Below are 19,816 nucleotides of genomic sequence, written 5' to 3' on the forward strand. Positions count from 1 at the left end.
GCAGTGTCCGTAGGCCAATCAGAGGCAGGGGGGGGGGCAGACCATGCCTATGCTCTGACGCAAACTAGATTCACATTTTCAGACTGCCGGAGTCTTCAACACAACCTCTTATCTGCCATGGGTCTCAATATACTCTGAGCAGATGGCCGTTTAAAATTGAAATGGCTCCATCGTTGCTAGCTTCAGGCTGTTAGAATTGTCCAGCATCATTAAGAGGTTTCCCTGATAGAATGTTTATTATCGATATCTCCCTTTTGACTGATACCTGTCCATTTAAACTCTACACTGGGCCTGCCCCAAAGTTATTTGTTTAGCCGCGCCCGGCAGCCGGTGAAAGCTTGGAGTTCTCAACAGGCCTGAAAATGAAGGCCCGGCCCTACCTGTGCCCTCATCAAACCCCTGTACACGGGAACCCCTTTTGGTGTTTCAAGCATTCTGTTATACTTTAGCTTTGAAAAATAGCAGATCTACAAGCCCATAGCGCGCCACCGAGTGGCGCGCTATGAACTTGTAGGTCTGCTATTTTTGAAAAATCGTAAAAATGCGGCACAAATCTTTGAATAGTTCTATATTCTTTCAGAGCGAACATTTTTTTTCTGTGTCAGTTAAGACACTGCCACCGCTGACTGAAGACATGAAGACTCTTCTTCATAGTTATGATTTGCTTTGGCAATTGGTCAAGTTAGTGATATCATAATGTCATCTGAGTGTACGTGTACAACAACGTACAGACGGTATTGATTGAGTAATTGAGTTTCACCAGGTACATTTCTGCAACTTCCTTCTGCATTACTCACTATATTTGCGTTTCGGTTGGTTACACAACGTCCATCATTAACATAATAATCATGGTTTCATCCCTCACAGAACTTGTCTGTCACACTGTTGAAAGACAACAGACAGTACCATAGCGGCCAGTTGAAGGTGAGATTAGTGTTTCATTACCGTACGAAATATATTATTTTTAAAGATGCACTGCGAGGTTGTCGCTGCTGTCGCTTTGTGTGTGTGTGCGTGCGTGCGTGCGTGCACGTGCATGCCAAGCGTTTGTGTATTTTAGATTATTTGATGCATTTTAATCTAAAGGTTTCCTCCACCTTTCATGCAATCCATTTGTTTTATATTTTCCTAGAGTGAAGGTCCCCCGTGCTCGCGCACGCACAGTCGCACACCATTTCCCTCTTCTCCTGTTTTGTCTCCCCTCCTCTGTTCCTCTCTAGGCTGCAGTGGCTGAATTATAGATGTTTCACTCATCCTTCCACCCCGTTTGTTTGGCTCAATTTCTTTTTTGCCGTCTTCCCGTTCTGTTCCGTCTCTCTACCACACCTGATACACACACACACACACACACACACACGCACACGCACGTGTTTTGTTTGACATGTATATATCCAGAGACAGAATTTGCTGAGCACACATGCTCTCTTTCAGCGGCTAATGAGCTGTAAAGAAGAAAGACGGGCTTCTCTTCAAAACAATAAGGTTAATATAAAGCGGGGTCGGATGCAGAGGCTGCAGTCGATCGAAATTATTGTGTAGTAATTGCGAAGCCACTGCGACACTTATCTTGGTATTCTCCACTGACCGCTAATTTATAATGATAAACTTTTTAGATTTTTATTTTAAACGAGCACTTTGCAGTCTTGTTTTTATAATAATAATACTAATTGTTATTAATCAATGAACAGCTAACCTGTGTTCAACAGTCGTCTGGCTTGTCTCTAAGCAACATTGGAGCATTTGGAGAGTAGTCATTTCATTTACACACACACACACACACACACACACACACACACACACTGCCCTAGTTTGGGGCGAGGCATCGTATTAAAATCTTGGAGTGTTCATTTAACTCCCAAGTGTCAAACTGCGTTAAACTAACACTAAAGAGAGTTTGGAAAGACACGGAATGGTTTTCCCTGACTATATACTCATCCATTCCGTCTCTCCTCCTCTCCTCTCCACTCCATGCCCTGCCCTTGGTATCACCTGGGAGGGAGCGTATAAGGGAGGCAGAGAGGAGAGCAAGAAAAGGAGGTTAGAATCGGGGTCTTTTAACTAGGCCAGACCCTGTGGGCCGGGGACCTCTGTTGGGGCTTCATATATAAACCGCTGATGGGTTTTAAATTCTATTTAATCTATTAAAGATATGAATAAGGGATGTGTTTTCATTTTCACACCCTTAATAATGCTGTTGAGGCAGAAGAAACGGCGTTATAAAGGTTTTCAGATAAGGCAGGTTCAGTACAATTCATTATCATCAGAGCATAATGGATGGATCTTTTCATCATCACATCTTATGGGTGTAAGACTTGAAGTGGATTTGGTTGCCCACTAAACGTGTGCTCTAAAGACGGCTATGTCTGTCTCTCTTCAACAAACTGTGACTGTGACTGTGTGTGTGTGTGTGTGTGTGTGTGTGTGTGTGTGTGTGTGTGTGTGCGTGCGCACGCCTGCTTGTGCGTCGGGGGCTTAGAGTATATATACTCTAAGGTCGGGGGCTGCGGGTGGGCGAGAACGGGAACTTCCTGTATCTGTATCTGTTCGTTGATCACTTTACTCCCTAACAAGATATCTTGAAATCTAGATTTCCTTGGAAGTTACTGCCGCTCACTTAATGTGCTCCCTGGAGGATGATCCCCGTTAAACCATAATATTATTTGTTTTATTGTATAGCCTTTCCTCGTCTAGCACTAGCTCTGGTTCATAGGGTTAAGGATGAGATGTAGGCCTGGCGTCAAAAAAAAAAAAAAAAAAGTTCACTCTGAAAGAATATGTATTCAGAGATTTGTGCCGCATTTTTACGATTTTTCAAAAATAGCAGACCTACAAGCTCGTAGCGCGCCACTCTGTGGCTTGCTATGAGCTTGTAGATCTGCTATTTTTCAATAGCTAAAGTATAACATAATGCTTAGTTAAAACACCAAAAGGGGGACTCCCAAAAATAATATTTTAACTGGCATTACATTTTGTTTGACTTGATTGATCCCACACATCCACAGGTAAATATTACGATGGCCTATCTAGTCTACAAGCTCAGGTTTTTTGTCTCATTTAGTTTAGTGGCAGCTTTTGGGGGAAGTTCAGAAATGGAAATCAGTTGAGCTTTATACAAAACAAAAATGCCGTTTTATGTTGTGCCTTTATCCAAAGCGTGTGTTACAGTATGTATGTCACATTCTCCCAATTACTCACCAATGGTGGAGGCAAATGTGTATGGCTCTAACCTACTTATACAGTATCTGGAGCGATTATAGGCCGGGTTCAGTGTCTTGCTCAAAGACGCTATACGACACGCAGCCAAACAGTGCCAGTGATCAAACCTTTAATTGGGATTCCATGACAGCCTCCTGAGCATCTGCCGACCCTTCTATAGGTTTCTGTTGAGCCGTCTGTGTTTGTGGTCTAGCCCACAAGTCATCAACACAACACAATGTTGTGGCAGTTGTAGCTCCCAGTCATCCAGGACCCATGGTGGTTAGATCAAGTACACACACACACACACACACACACACAACACATACTCACATTATGCGTATGCAAGCATGGCGCACACACGTAAACACTAAACACACGCACGCACTCACGCACACACACACTCAATCATCATCACTCTGTTCCCTCTCTTGTTAGAGCGGCTCAGGAGTCACTGGCAGGGATCCAAATGAACTAATTCCTAATCCACACACACCCTCACGCGTCGCGCACACACCCTCAAGCAGGCGCGCACACACACACACACACACACACACACACACACACACAGAGAGAGAGAGAGCTGGGGGATGCCACCAAATTCCTGCCAACTGTCACTTTGCCGTTAACAGACTTCTTAGCAAAGCTTTATTATTAATGCAGGGCCTTAATGACAGTGCATGTACATCATGTGTCCTACAGTGTGACATTGTAGCATTCATACAGTATGGGGCAAACATAGCAGAGGCATGTATGCACGAGCGCACAACCTCATGCAGACAGCAACAACTGTTCTAGCATATCAAGCGAGGGAAAATCCCTGGATCTCTCCTTCCTTGCCATGAGATATTTTATGCACCATGCAATAGTTGTTATGTCTATTCTAGCTCATTTCTCGTGTACATGGAGCTGGAGTAGAGGTTACCGATGAAGGTGAACCCGAAATTCGGAGAGCCCCACGTAGCCTGCACCGGTTATCGTTTATGACTGATGTTTTGTCAAAAAATGGTTTGTCGAAAACCTTTTCTAATCAATTAGCGAAACTATGTTATTTCATCACTAAAGCCCTATTACACGCTGCGTTGTGAGCGGGAACAGACCCCCATTACCGAAACACCGCCATTCAGAAACCCGGTTAGGGTTTGGGTTCTGAATGGCGGTGTTTCTGAATGGCGGTGTGTAACCGTTGTGAGCTAACCATTTCAATATAAAAAAAAATGTAACGAGTCATCTTTGAGCAGGCCACCGTTGGACAGGTTAAGAAAATTGTGTCTGACCCCTCCCATGTACTATACCCTGAGTATTGGCTAATGCCGTCAGGTAGGAGGTACGAGGTCCATGCGTGCAAATATAATAGGTATACAAGTATTCCTTTGTCCCTCTGTCAATCACACTCCTTAACAGAGTCCTTGCAGAGGGCAGACAGGGAAGGGGTCGAAGGTTATGAGGTGATGTGCTTCCTCTTTTGCACTAGGTATGGTGGTGTGTGGGTTTGTAATGTTGTACGGGTCACTGTGTGCCTTTTGTTGTATTGTATTGTATCTGTATTCTGCAGGGCGGGTCCTTGGGGTCCAAGACAAATTTCTCCCTCGGGAGACAAAATAAAGAAACCTCGAACCTTGTACACTGTACAGTATGTTCAAGGTTCAAGGTTGTACTTTATTGTTGCCTACCGGGACGTAAGAGTAAATCTGTTTGGCTTCCTTCAGACAATGCAGCAGCAAAGATAACAACGGCAAGAACAACGATAGCAAAAAAGAGCAAACAAAGAAGAATTAAAGTATCTTAGTTAGTATCATCAGAATTCATCGTATGTAGCTTAAAGTGCAAATAACATGCATTTTAAAACTGCTTTTAATATTTTAATATCATATTGTCTGTGTCCCTCAAAGTTATTTCTAATGGTTTGAGCCTCAATCACCACTCTGATATAACCAGGCCTTGTCATCTCTTTCTGGACTTTGAAAGCTGTGCTGCATATGCAGATTATTTAATATTTGAGTCGTTATAATACTGATGCTAGATAAAACCAGGCTTGTTTCCATTCCATGCCAGCTTGGAAAATCAACAATGGCGGACATTGTAAACGAAGTGGAAATGCAAATTTGGAACTGGAAGGCTGAAGAAGAGGAGGAATTATACAAAGTAGGGTGACATTGATGACATCACGATGAGGCCAAAATCAGTTGAGCTGTTCCTATGAGAGCAATTTCCATTAAAACACCTGTATGATATGAAAGCCTGATTGTTCAACATTGGTTATTTGTGGTGATAGAAAAGGCTTGGGAGCCCCAAAAACACAAAAGAAATTGAAAAAAGTTAAATTTTGATCAACGAGGGATCATCTTAGAGAGGTTTTCGCTTCTCTGTCCTGTATATCAATATATCAGTCAGGCTCTCGTCGAGAGGGGAAACGGCTCCTTTTGTTCTTCACACTGTGACTGTCATTTAATTTGTAGGCCAGGGAACACAGAGGTACGAGGCAGGAGACCCCCTGGCTGTCCCTGGCCTGTAGAATGCTAAACAGACCTTTCTGCTCGGATTTGTTCTCTTTGGCTCTCTGCCCCCCCAGACCCATGTTGGCTTGTTTTTAGTAACACTGGGCCTCAGTGTGTTGAAAGGGTAATTATCTCGTGTGTGTGTGTGTGTGTGTGTTCGTGTGTGTGTTCGTGTGTGTGTGTGTGTGTGTGTGTGTGTTCGTTCACTGGGAGATATAACAGTAGTTGTTTATCCAGTATAGAAATTGAGATAGGCATATGATGAATTGAGGACCGAGTTTGAACCCCATTTGTTTGTGTATATCTGTACACGATACAGTTTATTGCTCAAACTTTTATTGTTGGACTACTGTCTCGAATACCTTCTTGCATAAGTTACTTATACTTAATTGATCCCCGGCCCGGGTGAAAATTGTTCTCTGCTTATTATAGTTTTGACCCTTCCTTCCTATACACATTGTACAACCTGGAGTCCTTTTAACGGGTCCATTTCTAACTTTCTATCATGGTGTGCTGCAGGCTCTATAGGAGACGAGCCGCGTAGAAGAGGGTCTGTCTCGAGAATGAAGCAAAGAATATCACTGTCACTCATGCAGATGCAAGGATGTCTCTGTGTCTCTGTAGTGTGACTCTGGAGTGGAGTGGAGTCCTACGGGTCAATACTTTACAGCGTGGCTCTCATCTGTTGGCTGTCTAGAAGAGGGTCTAGTCTAGTTTCTAGGCACCTATAGGGCCCTATTTTCGCAGGTGCCTTAAACCCTATCCCTAACGTTCTATGCCTTTTTTACTATATAAAAAAAAAAAAAACATTTTTAAATGCTTCCAATAGCAAGTTTACATCGACACGTTGTGAGCTTGTAGATCGGCTATTTGAACTACCGTATTTAAAAATGTTTTTCAAATGGTAAAAGTAAAAGAAGTTTAGGGATAAGGGGTAAGGCACCGGCAAAAATAGGGCCCCAATAGATGGGCTCCAATGTAGAGAGAACAGAGTTCGAGTCCCGATCCCGACTGCCTTTGCTGCGTGTAGCTCCCCCTTTCCTTCCCCCCTCTCTCCCTCCCTCTCCCCCATCCCCTCCTTCCCTCTCACACGTCGTGCTGTTTGTCGGTCACGTTCTCTTTAGATTAGACCAGATTAGAGAAGAGTCAAAATGAATGGAGAGTGACGTATGACCTTTTTTTGACTACGTGACCTTTCACCTCTTGCCCCCCCCCCCCCCCCCCCCCCCCCCCTTTCAGACACCCTTAAGAACATTCCCACACAAAGGTTTTACTTGGAGGGAAATTACCCCCTTCAATACAATTCACATCTTTACATTGATGTTGGATGTAAAAGCATACACAACCTTTATGCAATATTTGTTGTGTGCTATGTTTTTAACCCCTGCTATGTATTTAACCCCCAACAAACGGCATCAGTTTTGAGAGAGTCGACGGTTGTCTTGAAAGGGTGCGTCATTGTGTTACATAACCTGCTAAGCCCATGAAACTCTGTGAAAACGGGGGAAAGAAAGAAACGTAAACTTCAGAATTTGAGTCACAAGGTTTTCACTAACGTAACAGTGAGTGAAAGGCAAAGAGGCAGTTGATTCACACAGAATCTCAGATCTCAGTAATTGCTACATTCTCAAAGGCAAAAGCATGTACTGTACAACTTCAAATCAGGGGTTTGTGGTGGACGTTTCGGATCGAAATTCAACGGCCAAAATGTGTGGGCAATAATATGAATGAACATAACGGGTCTGTAACTCTGAGAGTGTTATGGAGGTAATAAATAAAACGTTTGAGAACCACTAGTGCCACTGGACTCCTAATGTGCCATAGTGTTGTAGTAAATCAGTGTACACACACTGTACATATTCTGAAGAAAACCTGGAGACAGACATTCAGTAATTGTGTCTTCTGATCAAACTATAAACATTTTAATTGTGTGTGTGAGAAAAAAAAAAAAGAGAAAATCTAAAATTTGCGACAGACAAGGTCAAGTCCTCAGTCAGGGTTTATTTAAATCCAAAGAGTGTACACACCCTTCTGAGTTTAATTAACACGAGAGCACGGGGGTTCGATCCCCGGCCGGGTCATCGTACCAAAGAAATGGGACCCAATGGGACTCCCTGCTAATCAACTAATCAAATAAGCGCGGCACGGCTGCAGCTCACCGCTCCTTGGCTGCGGCTCGCTCGCCGCTCCAAGAGAGATGGGTCAAATGCGGAGAACAATTTCCACTGCGGTAGTAACGTGTGTGACAAATCGTACGACTTTGACTTTGACTCTCTCTCTCTCTGTCTCTCTCTCTCTTCCCATATAGCGTGATAAGGAGGCGGCGCAGGCTTGTTCGGTCATCATGTGCACGCGGGCCGGCGTTCCCGACACCGGCGTTCCCGGGTGCCGGCTGTTCCCGGGAGAAGAGGAGGGGGTTGTGGCAGAGGACGGGAGGGAGAGGGAGTCGGACCGGGACAGCGCGGTGGAGAGCACCCACGGGTCAGACTCCTCTGGGGGGGAGGGGCTGGCCAGACCCGGGGACAAGGTGGACGACGTGCTGGGGGAGCTTTTCTTCTCTGGAGACAAGTAAGTATAGTTCTGACTTCTTAGTGCGTGTGTGTGTGTGCGCGTGTGTGTGTGCATGCGTGTGTGTGTGTGTATGTGTGATTTTACACACTTTAAAGGAGAATTCCATACTAAAAGGCTGTCTTACCTTTCTTTGTAGTTGTTACGTCCCCACCAAAGAGGTCCAGGTGTTATTTTGTGCAAAAGCTCCTTATTGGCTATTTCCCCTACCATAACCCCTACATGAATTGCATTGAATTGAATGGGGCTATGGGGTGTTGTGCTAATTTGCTTATTTCCATTGCTCAAAATTATAATTTCTTTATATCCTCTCTTAATAATGTAAATAAAATATCCCAAGTGGCACACTTTACTACTTCTTTCGATGGAAATAAGCGAACTAGCATAACACCCCATAGCCCCATTCAATTCCCATTCAATGCAATGCAATTCATTGAGGGCTTATGGTAGGGAAAATAGCCAATAAGGAGTTTTTGCACAAAAAAAACACCTGGACCTCTTTGGTGGGGACGTAACAACTACAAAGAAAGGTAAGAAAGATAAGAAAGCATTCTAGTATGTTGCCGAAGGACGCGTTACAAAACGCATACATCCACCTGCAAACCGAAGACAATGAGCACCAGGAAGACGGCATCAGTTAAAAGATTATCTGTATTTAGACTATCTTAGTACACTCATATCATATATATAATTCAAATATAATATATGAATTAGAATACCACGGGTTGCTTAATAAGTGATTTTACAGACCTGTTTTGCCTTGAAGAAAAGCAGGTGTAAGCTTATGATATCCCCCTATAGCCAGAACCTGATTGTGTGGGGCCCCGGCCCCGGGGGGGGGGGAGGTTTCACGTGTGCGTGGACCGCACATGGGCACGGACTTTGTGGTTATAGATACAGTATACTGACATTTAATGGGTGACTACTTAGCGCTGCTGGTGGGGACCTACCGTGCTCCTATAGTGCTCGGATCCGGTGTACAGTATTGCCCCGCCTATATAGTGTTTCCTGCACTCAGCGTTTCTGCTGCCCTTTTCATTTCACGCATTTTAGCGAACTTAAAAGCTAAACGAGTCCCATAACGAGGTCTACTGGATAATGCAACGTCCGTGCTCTTCAAATGCTCCCCGCAATTACATTGTGGAATTTATCCAAAGCCTAGCTAATTTGTGCAGATATTGCAGGTGATCATTTCTGGGGGCGGGAACCCCTTTTGGTCTTTTAAGCATTGTTATAATTTAGCTATTGAAAAATAGCAGATCTACAAGCTCTACAATAGCAAATCTTCAAGCTCACGCTATGAGCTTGTAGGTCTGCTATTTTTGAAAAATCGTGAAAATATTTATTTCAGAAAACTCGAGGATTTAGAAGATTTAAAAAAACAGGGCGCCGCCATCTTTGTTTACCTAACCTCACGTGGAACGCACAACCGTAGATTGTAAGGGAAGCAAAAGGGTTCACACGCACACTAAGCTAGCTTAAGCCCAACACACACCGGGTGCGCAGCGACGCGGCACAGGAGTTGCCGCGCGGTAACGCCTGGAAAATAGAACTGGTTTCTATCGGAGCGTCAGGCGAGGCGTCAGCGCACGTCGGACGCCGCCGGTGTGCGATAGGTTCATTGAAAATAACGGAGGCAGCTGTTTTGACGCGCGGCGTTCTCAGACGGTGTGTGAAGCCCTTTAGCCACTTCTAGGGCTGTAATACTGTAAAAACACCTGCGATTAGTTAGCCTGGGTTCCAGCCTGATTCGCTGCGTTCCGCGGATCTGAAAAAGTGACATTCTCAGATCCGCGGAACGATAATCTTTAAAGTTTTCAGAATGATTTTAGAAGGCATTTGTAGTCTTCTTAATTGGTTAATAAATTGGTTATTGATTGATTACATCCCTAGAGTGGACGATGTTGGTAGAAGAATGACCTCACTCTTCTGCTTCCCTGCAGGTGTGGACACACCAACATCTCGGTGACCTCTGACCTATCGACACGTTCCTCTGCCTCCCTGAGCGAGGAGCAGTTTGAGGACTACGGAGCCGGAGAGGAACCCGACTATGTCATTCCCAGCAGCCCCTTCCCCGACGACGAGACTCGCACCAACGGACATTCCGATCTGGGCTCCTCCGTCCCCTCCAGGTGAGAGAGAGAGAGAGTCTGAGGCAGTTGTGTGCGTGCGTGTGTGTGTCGTGCTCCCCATTGTCTCCACCACAGATATAGCATACAGGTCAAATAAAACCCATAGATGACGGTTGCGTCTCGACAACATAACCGCAACGTTCCGCAAAGTCAAAACTGGTTTTCCTTTTTTTTTCTTGATCCTAGAAGCACGCACCAACCTAGGTTTTTAACCCAACTTTTATCTCCATTGAGCACATTGAGGTTGATCTCTCGTTTCTCTTTGCAGTGTAAGATACACTGCATACTGTGTATTACAGTAATGGTTACTTACTTACTTATGCCTATCGCTCCTTTTTATGGAGCATAGGCCGTCGACTACAGTTCGCCAGAGTCCTCTATCCTGGGCCTTCTTTTCCAGCTGTTTCCATGTCAGTCCACACTGTTTGATGTCAGTCTCAAGGTCCCTGCGCCAGGTGTTCTTCGGCCTCCCTCTCTTTCACAGTAATGGTAGATCACATTAAAGGCATTTTGACCAGAGAAGCGTGCGTGTGCACCAAAAATAGCCGATCACACGTTGTGAGCTTGTTGATTGGCAATATTGCACCCACAAACAAATAACCTGAAACTCGATGAACCTAACCCTAAACTGCGTCGTAGAGTCACTGGCCAATCAAGGAACACATTCATATTCAGCATCAAGCCTATGTTGTGGGGTAACTATTAACTCTGCTATCCTAATAGACTGGCGTCACTGTTGCATACAAAATGCTAATTGAGGACATCTGACTTGTGGTATTTTCCTCATAAAATACGTTTTGAATAGGTTAAATTATTCCAATAATAACTAGAGGGACTTTCCCAAGAGAGAAGAAGAGTTATTACCAAAGATTCAAGATAGGTTTGGAAAAAAATGTAAAAGGTATTTCAATTCAATTCAAATAAGCTTTATTGGCATGAGATGTTTACACTGCTAAAGCAAGTGTCAAAATATAATAAAAACAGTTTTAAGTAAAGGGAGAAAGTATGTACAGTTGGGAGGTTGTACAGCATCGTGTTACGTTAGCTACAGTATGTCACATTGCATTGTTAATTTGTTATACTAGACCTGTACGTGCCCGTCGGCCACCGGCCTACTTGGGAACGATGCAACTTGGGAACCTAATAATATCCGTTGTCAAGGCACCCGTTTTGACTGCCTGTTGGTAATGGTGTCCCACATGGAGATCTGTGTCAAACGAGACGTGTGTTGCTGTGTCGGCTATGTAACGATGGCTTGTTGTCAGCCTCCATGCATTTGACCCAGCAAATGTGTTCTGTAACTGAGTTAGAGTGAGGGCAAACTGCCTGAAAAAGTGGACTTGGCAATCAATTAGGCCAGGGGGTTCCCACTGAGGGGATTCCCAGAGCAGCCTCAAAATTGACTGAGCCTCAATTGGCTGAGGTAGAGTCTGGCAATTGCACAGGTGAGGGGATTCCCACTGGCAGAGCCCATGGCCAGAGCCTTTTGTGGTGGTTCTGGAGAACCGTGGGTCCGACCAACTCGATACCGGGCACGGCACACACCCTGTGGGGTTGACTGTGGACCGTGTGTGTCTGTGGGGCACGCAGACAGACAGAGACATGGCGCATTTATAGTAGGATACATGTTGATTAGCAGCATTTTTTTCTCAAAACTATTTAAAAAATCACACCGATGTGAAGTGAGGGGCACTCTTATCATCAAACATCATCTCATTCTGGCCAATCATAATTTGCGTCCTCACTTCTGTCTTCAATGTTTGTGTTTACACAGATCCTCAAAGCTGGACATAGGAGTGGCTAGCAGCGCATCTCAAAATAGCCTCAGATTTAAAAGGTTTAAAGGTAGCATAGCAGTTCTGTTTGAAATAGGACTACCGGTACTAGAAGTCTACTCTGTACAAATGGATAATCCAATGCACTGTAAACGAAATATTTTAATACGCCAACGCGTGTCAGCTTGTGCCTGCTTCAGGGTGTAGTGACACAGAGAAATAAACAGAGTAATTATGGTTGCAATCACAACAGGTTTGCACAGGTGAGTACACGTTTTTTTCTGGCCCTCAAGGGGCATCACACAATGAATTATGAAGTACAATAACAAGGCCAACATCATTTGTAGCTATGTTTTTAATAAATATCTTTAAATATATTTAGTCCAAAGTCATAAAAATATTATAAATTGTATTTAATGCATGTCTTAATGGCTTAAATAACCCAATAACAAAAATAACTATGAAACATTTATATTTCACATGGTTGATTAAAGGAATTAAGTTTCAAGTTTTCATCTGGTACTATAATTAATGGAATGCAGTAGAATTCTAATTCCTCAAAGATCTTACAAACTACACGTGCCAGACAAGCAGTAGTGTCCCTTAAAGCAGAGGTTCCCAACCACTCTACCACTCCATGACAGGTTTTCTTATTCAAGGTTCAAGGTTTCTTTATTTTGTCTCCCCAAGGGAGAAATTTGTCTTGGACAAGGACCCGCCCTGCAGCATACAGATACAATACAATACAATACATGAAAACAAAGGCACACAGTGACCCGTACTACATTACAAAACCACACACCAACATACCTACCTAGTGCAAAAGAGGAAGAACGTCACCTCATAACCTTTGACCCCTACCCTGTCTGCCCTCTGCAAGGACTCTGTTAAGGAGTGTGATTGACAGAGGCTGTAATGGGGCACGTAGCCAGATCATTATACTGCAAGTCGGCACCAGTTATATGATCTTATAACAGTTTTTCAGTCACAATCTGCATTCTAAACTAATGGAGCTGTTAATAGCATGCTCACAATTATGTAAACACTACTATACAAAAGGCACAGGCACTGATTGGCAGCACTGAAATGACTTCTTCTGCATGAGTGCCATTGTATAATTCCCTTTGCTTGGTTTTCTGTGTAACAGTGTTGCAACATTTTTACTTGTATTTAGTCATAGTCTTTTGAATAAAATGTAATTTAGTTTTAGTCATATTTTAGTCATCTGAAATGTTTAAGTTTTAGTCTAGTTTTAGTCGACTAAAATTGTGTTGACAAAAATGTAGTAATGGCCCATTTTACACCTGGTTGCATGCTGAAAATAGCCAATCTACAAGCTACTGCACATACCATTCGATCCACAAGCTTGTAGATCCGCTATCTTCAGAGTGCAGCACCCGAGCGCTCCACTAGTCCCTCCTGGACATTTTATTTAGTCATATTTTAGTCACCATAGCTTAGTTGTTACTTTGTTTGCGTCTGTGATAAAAGGTAGTCGGCGAAGATTTTTCGTGTTGGTTTTGGTCAACAAAATCAACATAATATACTGTACATGGGCTCTGTGCACACATAATAACTCTTCCTACTTCCAGGCCGCTTCCCTACTTCCTTCACAGGTTTTACCGATGATACTAATTAAGGCTCTGTTTCATTTAGTGTGCAGTTATCCTCAAACTTTCCTCAAACTTAATTTCAAGGACCCCCCATCACTCAGAGTGTACAAATGGAACCCACTCAAGGTCACTTTGAGACACACTGGTGTAACAGAGTGTTTCCAGTGAGCCAACACACGCAACACGCACACTAGCACTAGCAGTACCCTGACTCTGTTTGACCAGAATGGAACAGAGCCTTCATTAGTATCGGTGGTAACACATGTGAAGGAAATACTAGGGAAGGGGCCCAAAGTTCTTTCCAAAATGGCGTGTGTGCATAGAGCCTTGTTGTTGAAATGTGCCACACAATAAAACCTTGCCTTGCCTTGCAGTGCGGGCCAGACCCCCCGTAAGGTGCGTCAGCTGTGCAGCGGTGAGCAGATGGATGTCTACTGTTCACAGTGCTGCAAAAAGGTCAACCTTTTAAATGACCTTGAGGCGCGTCTCAAAAACCTCAAAGCCAACAGGTAGAGATACACACACACACACACACACACACACACACACACACACACACACACACACAGTACATACAATATTTGTACACGTACACGTACACGTACACGTACACGTACACGTACACGTACACGTGCACACACACATGCAGACTGACGGTTATATAAGGGACTTTTACAATAGCTTTCCTCATCAACCTTTTTATAAGAAGGAGTAGAGGGAGTCTATTTTTAGATTTTACATCATCCTGACCCTGTGTGAACATTCATAGCTGTTCTACACGCGCGTGCACTGCACTGCACACACACACACACACACACACGCACACGCACACGCACACGCACACACACACACACGCACGCACACAATCAATTCCTGTAGTACGTGAGGGCTCTTAAGAGGTCATGACATCATTGATCCATTGTGATTTATATTAGGTTTATTCACCCACTGGATCGGGCCACCAGGGTCGCTAATGTGTTTTTATTGGAGATGTAACGTCGTAGCGAGACCAGTTCTTCCTTCGGGATACCAATTCCGACATGCAAGACTGTACCTAGATGAACTTCAAGGTGCAAAGACATTTCGTCACGTCTATTTGATCCATCCTTAGTCCAACCCGCTATGTCTCCTGTATTTATATGTTCAATGCCCACAGCATCCTAATTAGTTTTTCTTTAAAAATGCCATCCCATTAATAAATGCAGCTACAAGTTAGTAAAAAAATAATAATGCAAATAGTACAGTAATGGCATAAAACCGTCATGCAACGTCAACTGAAGCATTACAAGTCTCACTGTGAATTAAATCATATGATAAATGATGTGGTATATCAGACTGGCATACTCACAGATACCGATCATTTTAGGCAGTATTGGCAGCGAGTTTAGATCGAATTTGGACTTGAACGTTGAGTCTGACAACATGTCTTTGCACCTTTTTGAAGTTCATCTAGTTCTAGTCCTTCATGTCCAGCCCTCCAATCTCACTCTGAATAGAGGTCTTGGGAAACTCGCTCGCTCATTGGAAACGGTGGACAGCGTGAGTGAGCATCTCAATCACTTGGGTGTGGTTAAACTGTGATTATACCACAGGTCGTTTCGAGGAAGCAATCTGATTGGTTGAAACGGCCTTCTAGCCGTGGATCAAACCAGCGCCATTCACCACCTAATCAAAACAAAGAATTCAGCTGCTCTGTTTTCCCAGAGCGCTAGCAAACTCGGTGGCTAGGCTAGCTAGTTTCTTGGGACATTTGTGGTCTTAATGGACTACATCTGTCCATTAAAAAAATCAAAGAAAATCTGCCATTTTCTTAGTTTTAAGGGTAACTGTTGTATAATTGCAATATTACACGAGAGGGTGTGGTTTAACGTGATTATTGCCACGACAGTGATGCGGTAAGGAACGAGACGAAGTCGAGTTCCGCAAGCATCACTGAAGTGAACTCGTGGTAATATAGAAGAGCGTTAAGGCCAAATTATACTTACCATGTCCGTCCGGCTGTCCGCGTATAGCCTCGTCTTACGACGTGCATTTCATCACGTCATATGATATCTATTTTTTCCATCCCCCAAAACTGCTATGCCTCCTGTATGAAATATGTTATTAATTAATGTATAGTAATGTTAAATATATAATGTATAAATTATATATGTTAGCAATGTGGCTGTGATAAAGACTTTTGTTTTTGTTTTTCAGCCCCAATAGGAAAATCTCCAGCACAGCCTTTGGAAGGTACGTCACTTTCGTGTGTGTGTGTGTGTGTGTGTGTGTGTGTGTGTGTGTGTGTGTGTGTGTGTGTGTGTGTGTGTGTGTGTGTGTGTGTGTGTGTGTGTGTGTGTGTGTGTGTGTGTGTGTGTGTGTGTGTGTGTGTGTGTGTGTGTGTGTGTGTGTGTGTGTGTGTGTGTGTGTGTGTGTGCGTGCGTGCGTGTGCTTAAATGAAGGTTATCCATATATGCTGATGCTTCACTTTTCCAAAATGTAGGCTGTAACATCTTTGCCACAGGCTATGGGATGAATGTAGGCTGTTTTAATAGCATCTTTGCCACTTTTGGAGCTCGCCCCTTATGGAGGCTATGGGACCCGTAGTCATGGCTGCAGTCCCATAACCTGGATGGACACTGCTGTGGCGTTATTGGTTGTAGGTTGCTTTTGTCAGGGTGACATCATTATGACCAGTCATTGACCGGCATCCCCGGGTATGGAATGGTTATAGTTAATTAGTAACAATTACTAACAAAGCTAATTAGAAGAAACTGGAGAACTATTTGTCTTTGACAGCGAGGTCAGTAAGTACTTTATGACTGTGTCGTATGGAGAGGTCCTTTGGTATTCTTTGCAGTGATGCTTCTCAGCTGGCGACCATATAAGCGCCACAGCCATACTGTATCTGCAAATTAGCCATGTGTGAGCTCTCCTTAAATTAAATCTGAAATGCCAGTGTGAGTGCATTGCAGGTTGGTGCAGTACACGGTAAAACCCACGGCGTTAATGTATCCATTTGTAACTCAGAGTGTACACACATGCAACCAAATCTATTTGGTTATATCTGTACGCTCCGTGTTAAAGTAACACTGAGGGTTTTACGGCGTAGTCACAGTAACGGTGGACCCAATGTAGGTCTTTGTCCCATTTCCCCCCCCCTTCCCTTCCCGGTGAGTTATGGTGGTCTGCCAGACAGTCCTGATCTATGAATGCTATATGAGGGTTTGTTAAACTGTGCCCAACCCTCTTCTGTCCTTTCTCTTCCCTATACAGCCAGCCCTTTATTGTTTTCTGTTTTAAAACAATCCTCCTCCTCCTCCTCCTTTTTTGACTTTTCTTTTCTTCTCGTCACATCATGTCCCCTTTCTTTGTCTCCTTTCTTCTTCTCACCTCTCCTGTCTTTATCAGCAATCTTGGTAATTGAATGGACGCTTGCTGCTGCTGTGAAGTCATTCCATTAGGTAGAGAAGGGTAGCTATAGTGACACTGTGTGTGTGTGTGTGTGTGTGTGTGTGTGTGTGTGTGTGTGTGTTTGTATGAGTATGTTTTCCAGTCATGCTATTGCTAGTAAGTTTGTCTATAATGCAGGATGTATGGGATCAAAACCAATTTGGGTGTGTCCTGGCCTGGGTGAATGTGTGTGTGTGTGTGTGTGTGTGTGTGTGTGTGTGTGTGTGTGTGTGTGAGTGTGTGTGTGTGTGTGTGTGTGTGTGTGTGCGCGCGTGCGTGCGTCTGCAAAACGCACACACATTTTACTGTAATAGCTGCCTCCAACTCCTCTGCTAGGCAAAGCTCATGGACATACAGTCCTACACTTCCCTGCTATGCTGCGGCAGTCTGTGCAGGATGCCCTCTATCTCTCTGTCTTTATACACACAGGCACGCACGCACACACACACAGACACGCAGGACCAGCTGCATCTCACCTGGCCCTGTTCCTCTCTCTAAGGTTGTGTGTGTGTGTGTGTGTGTGTGTGTGTGTATGTGTATACGTTTGTTCGAGCAGGCAGCTGCTCCAGAATAGCAACTTAAGCAGCAGCAACGGCAGCACAGAGGACCTGTTCAGAGACAGCATCGACTCCTGTGACATCGACATCAACGAGAAGGTACGCATTTTTCGGTGCGCACGTGTGTGTGTGTGACTGTGTTGTTTTTATGCACGTGTTTTGTGTGTGTGCTTGCTTGTCATTGAACATTATGTTCTGCACCTCATCTTTTGGCTAGCAGCACTATAGGGCAGACGCTCGTATGGGAAGTGCGACGCGTGCATGGCTGCAGCTTTTGCTCCAAAGTTCTGTGTCATTTCGATCACTCGAATATAGGTCATTGACCGTCCACCGTATACGATGTGTTCAGATACTGCAGGTGTTTCTCAATCTTTTCTAGTGTAATATCGAAAGCCAGCCCACCCATCTGACCACTTGTAGTCAGGTGGGTGTGTCACGTACGTATAGCCTGACACGTTTCAGCCCTCTCCGTCATAGTTATATAGTTATATATATATATAAGCTAGAGAGCAGACAGCCCCGCCCCCACTATTCATTTCAATGGCAGTTGCTCAGTGGCGTTTGAAGGGACCCGGAAAGAATGCGAGTGATTCAGGGGCGGGAGCCAGCCAGGCTATGTGTGTCGCGATGCATTTCCAAAGCATGTTTATACTTTAACTAATTTACGCCAGAGTAAATAAAGAAATAATTCGGCCCCTGCCAGCGATAAAACCTTAACCTTTCAAGTAGTCACAGAATATGTTATATCTCCAGGACGATAACCTATAACCAGAGACCCTCGTTTCTCTGTTTATCGTCTGGGCCAAAAATGGAGAGGAAAACACGGAAGCCTGCACGTGATTTCCTGCCAGACTGTTTCACTGTGAGTCAAATGGTGACTTGTATGTTAGCAAAGAGCGCCGTCCAGCGTAAACGCTGAACACACCAAAACTCGTCCTTGGTGGTATGGGCCTTGGATGGGCGGTCGTCAAAACTCATCCTTGGTGGTATGGGCCTTGGATGGACGGTCGTCAAAACACGTCCTTGGCAGTCAATATGATCAATAATTGCTTGTGTTCTGATCAGTGTGAATGTGAAAGGTACACTCATATTCTACTAGTCTAAACACTGACTGTACTCTCTCTCTCTCTCTCTCTCTCTCTCTCAATATCTCTCTCTCTCTCTGTCTTCGTGTCTCCATCTCTCTCTCTCTTCCTCCCTGCTGTCTCTTTGTCTCTCTGTCTTCGTGTCTCCATCTCTCTCTCTCTCTCTCTCTCTGTCTCTGTCTCTCTCTGTATTCGTGTCTCCATCTCTCTCTCTGTCTTCGTGTCTCCGTCTCTCTATCTCGCTCTCTCTGTCTCTCTCTGTATTCGTGTCTCCGTCTCTCTCTCTCTCCCTCCCTGCTCTCTCTGTCTTCGTGTCTCCATCTCTCTCTCTCTTCCTCCCTGCTGTCTCTTTGTCTCTCTGTCTTCGTGTCTCCATCTCTCTCTCTCTCTCTCTGTCTCTGTCTCTCTCTGTATTCGTGTCTCCATCTCTCTCTCTCTGTCTTCGTGTCTCCGTCTCTCTCTCTGTCTCTCTCTGTATTCGTGTCTCCGTCTCTCTCTCTCTCCCTCCCTGCTCTCTCTGTCTTCGTGTCTCCATCTCTCTCTCTGTCTTTGTGTCTCCATCTCTCGCTCTGTCTTCGTGTCTCCATCTCTCTCTCTGTCTTCATGTCTCCATCTCTCTCTCTGTCTTTGTGTCTCCATCTCTCCCTCTGTCTTCGTGTCTCCATCTCTCTCTCTCCCTCCCTGCTGTCTCTTTGCCAGGTGAGCTTCTTGGAGCGGAAAGTAGCGGAGTTGGAGAGTGACAGTTTAGTGAACGGTGAACTGAAGTCCAGGCTAAAGCAGGAGAACACACACCTCGTGCACAGGTACTGTCCAACAAGAGAACACACGCACACGTGCGTGACAAATCTCATTTGTCTTGTAGTCTCATGATTAAAAAAAAAGAAAAATACACTACACTACCAAACCTTTACAGAAAAGACAATACAATACAATACAATACAGTACAATACAATACAATACA

The 19,816-nt window shown here is 44.3% G+C and overlaps 1 protein-coding gene across 1 annotated transcript in view; it reads left to right on the top strand.

Annotated features, from left to right (window-relative positions):
- Positions 1-19,816, top strand: part of rab11fip4b (RAB11 family interacting protein 4 (class II) b) — a 40,875-nt gene that overhangs the window by 10,058 nt on the left and 11,001 nt on the right. Inside the window, exons 2-7 of the mRNA XM_080759799.1 lie at positions 8,002-8,261; positions 10,205-10,393; positions 14,156-14,290; positions 15,978-16,013; positions 17,770-17,869; positions 19,555-19,658. Coding sequence (XP_080615925.1) covers positions 8,002-8,261; positions 10,205-10,393; positions 14,156-14,290; positions 15,978-16,013; positions 17,770-17,869; positions 19,555-19,658 — 824 coding nt within the window. The remainder of the gene's footprint in view (positions 1-8,001; positions 8,262-10,204; positions 10,394-14,155; positions 14,291-15,977; positions 16,014-17,769; positions 17,870-19,554; positions 19,659-19,816) is intronic.

This window comes from Protomyctophum bolini (genome assembly GCF_963924005.1).
Source record: "Protomyctophum bolini genome assembly, chromosome: 3".
NCBI classification, from domain to species: domain Eukaryota; kingdom Metazoa; phylum Chordata; class Actinopteri; order Myctophiformes; family Myctophidae; genus Protomyctophum; species Protomyctophum bolini.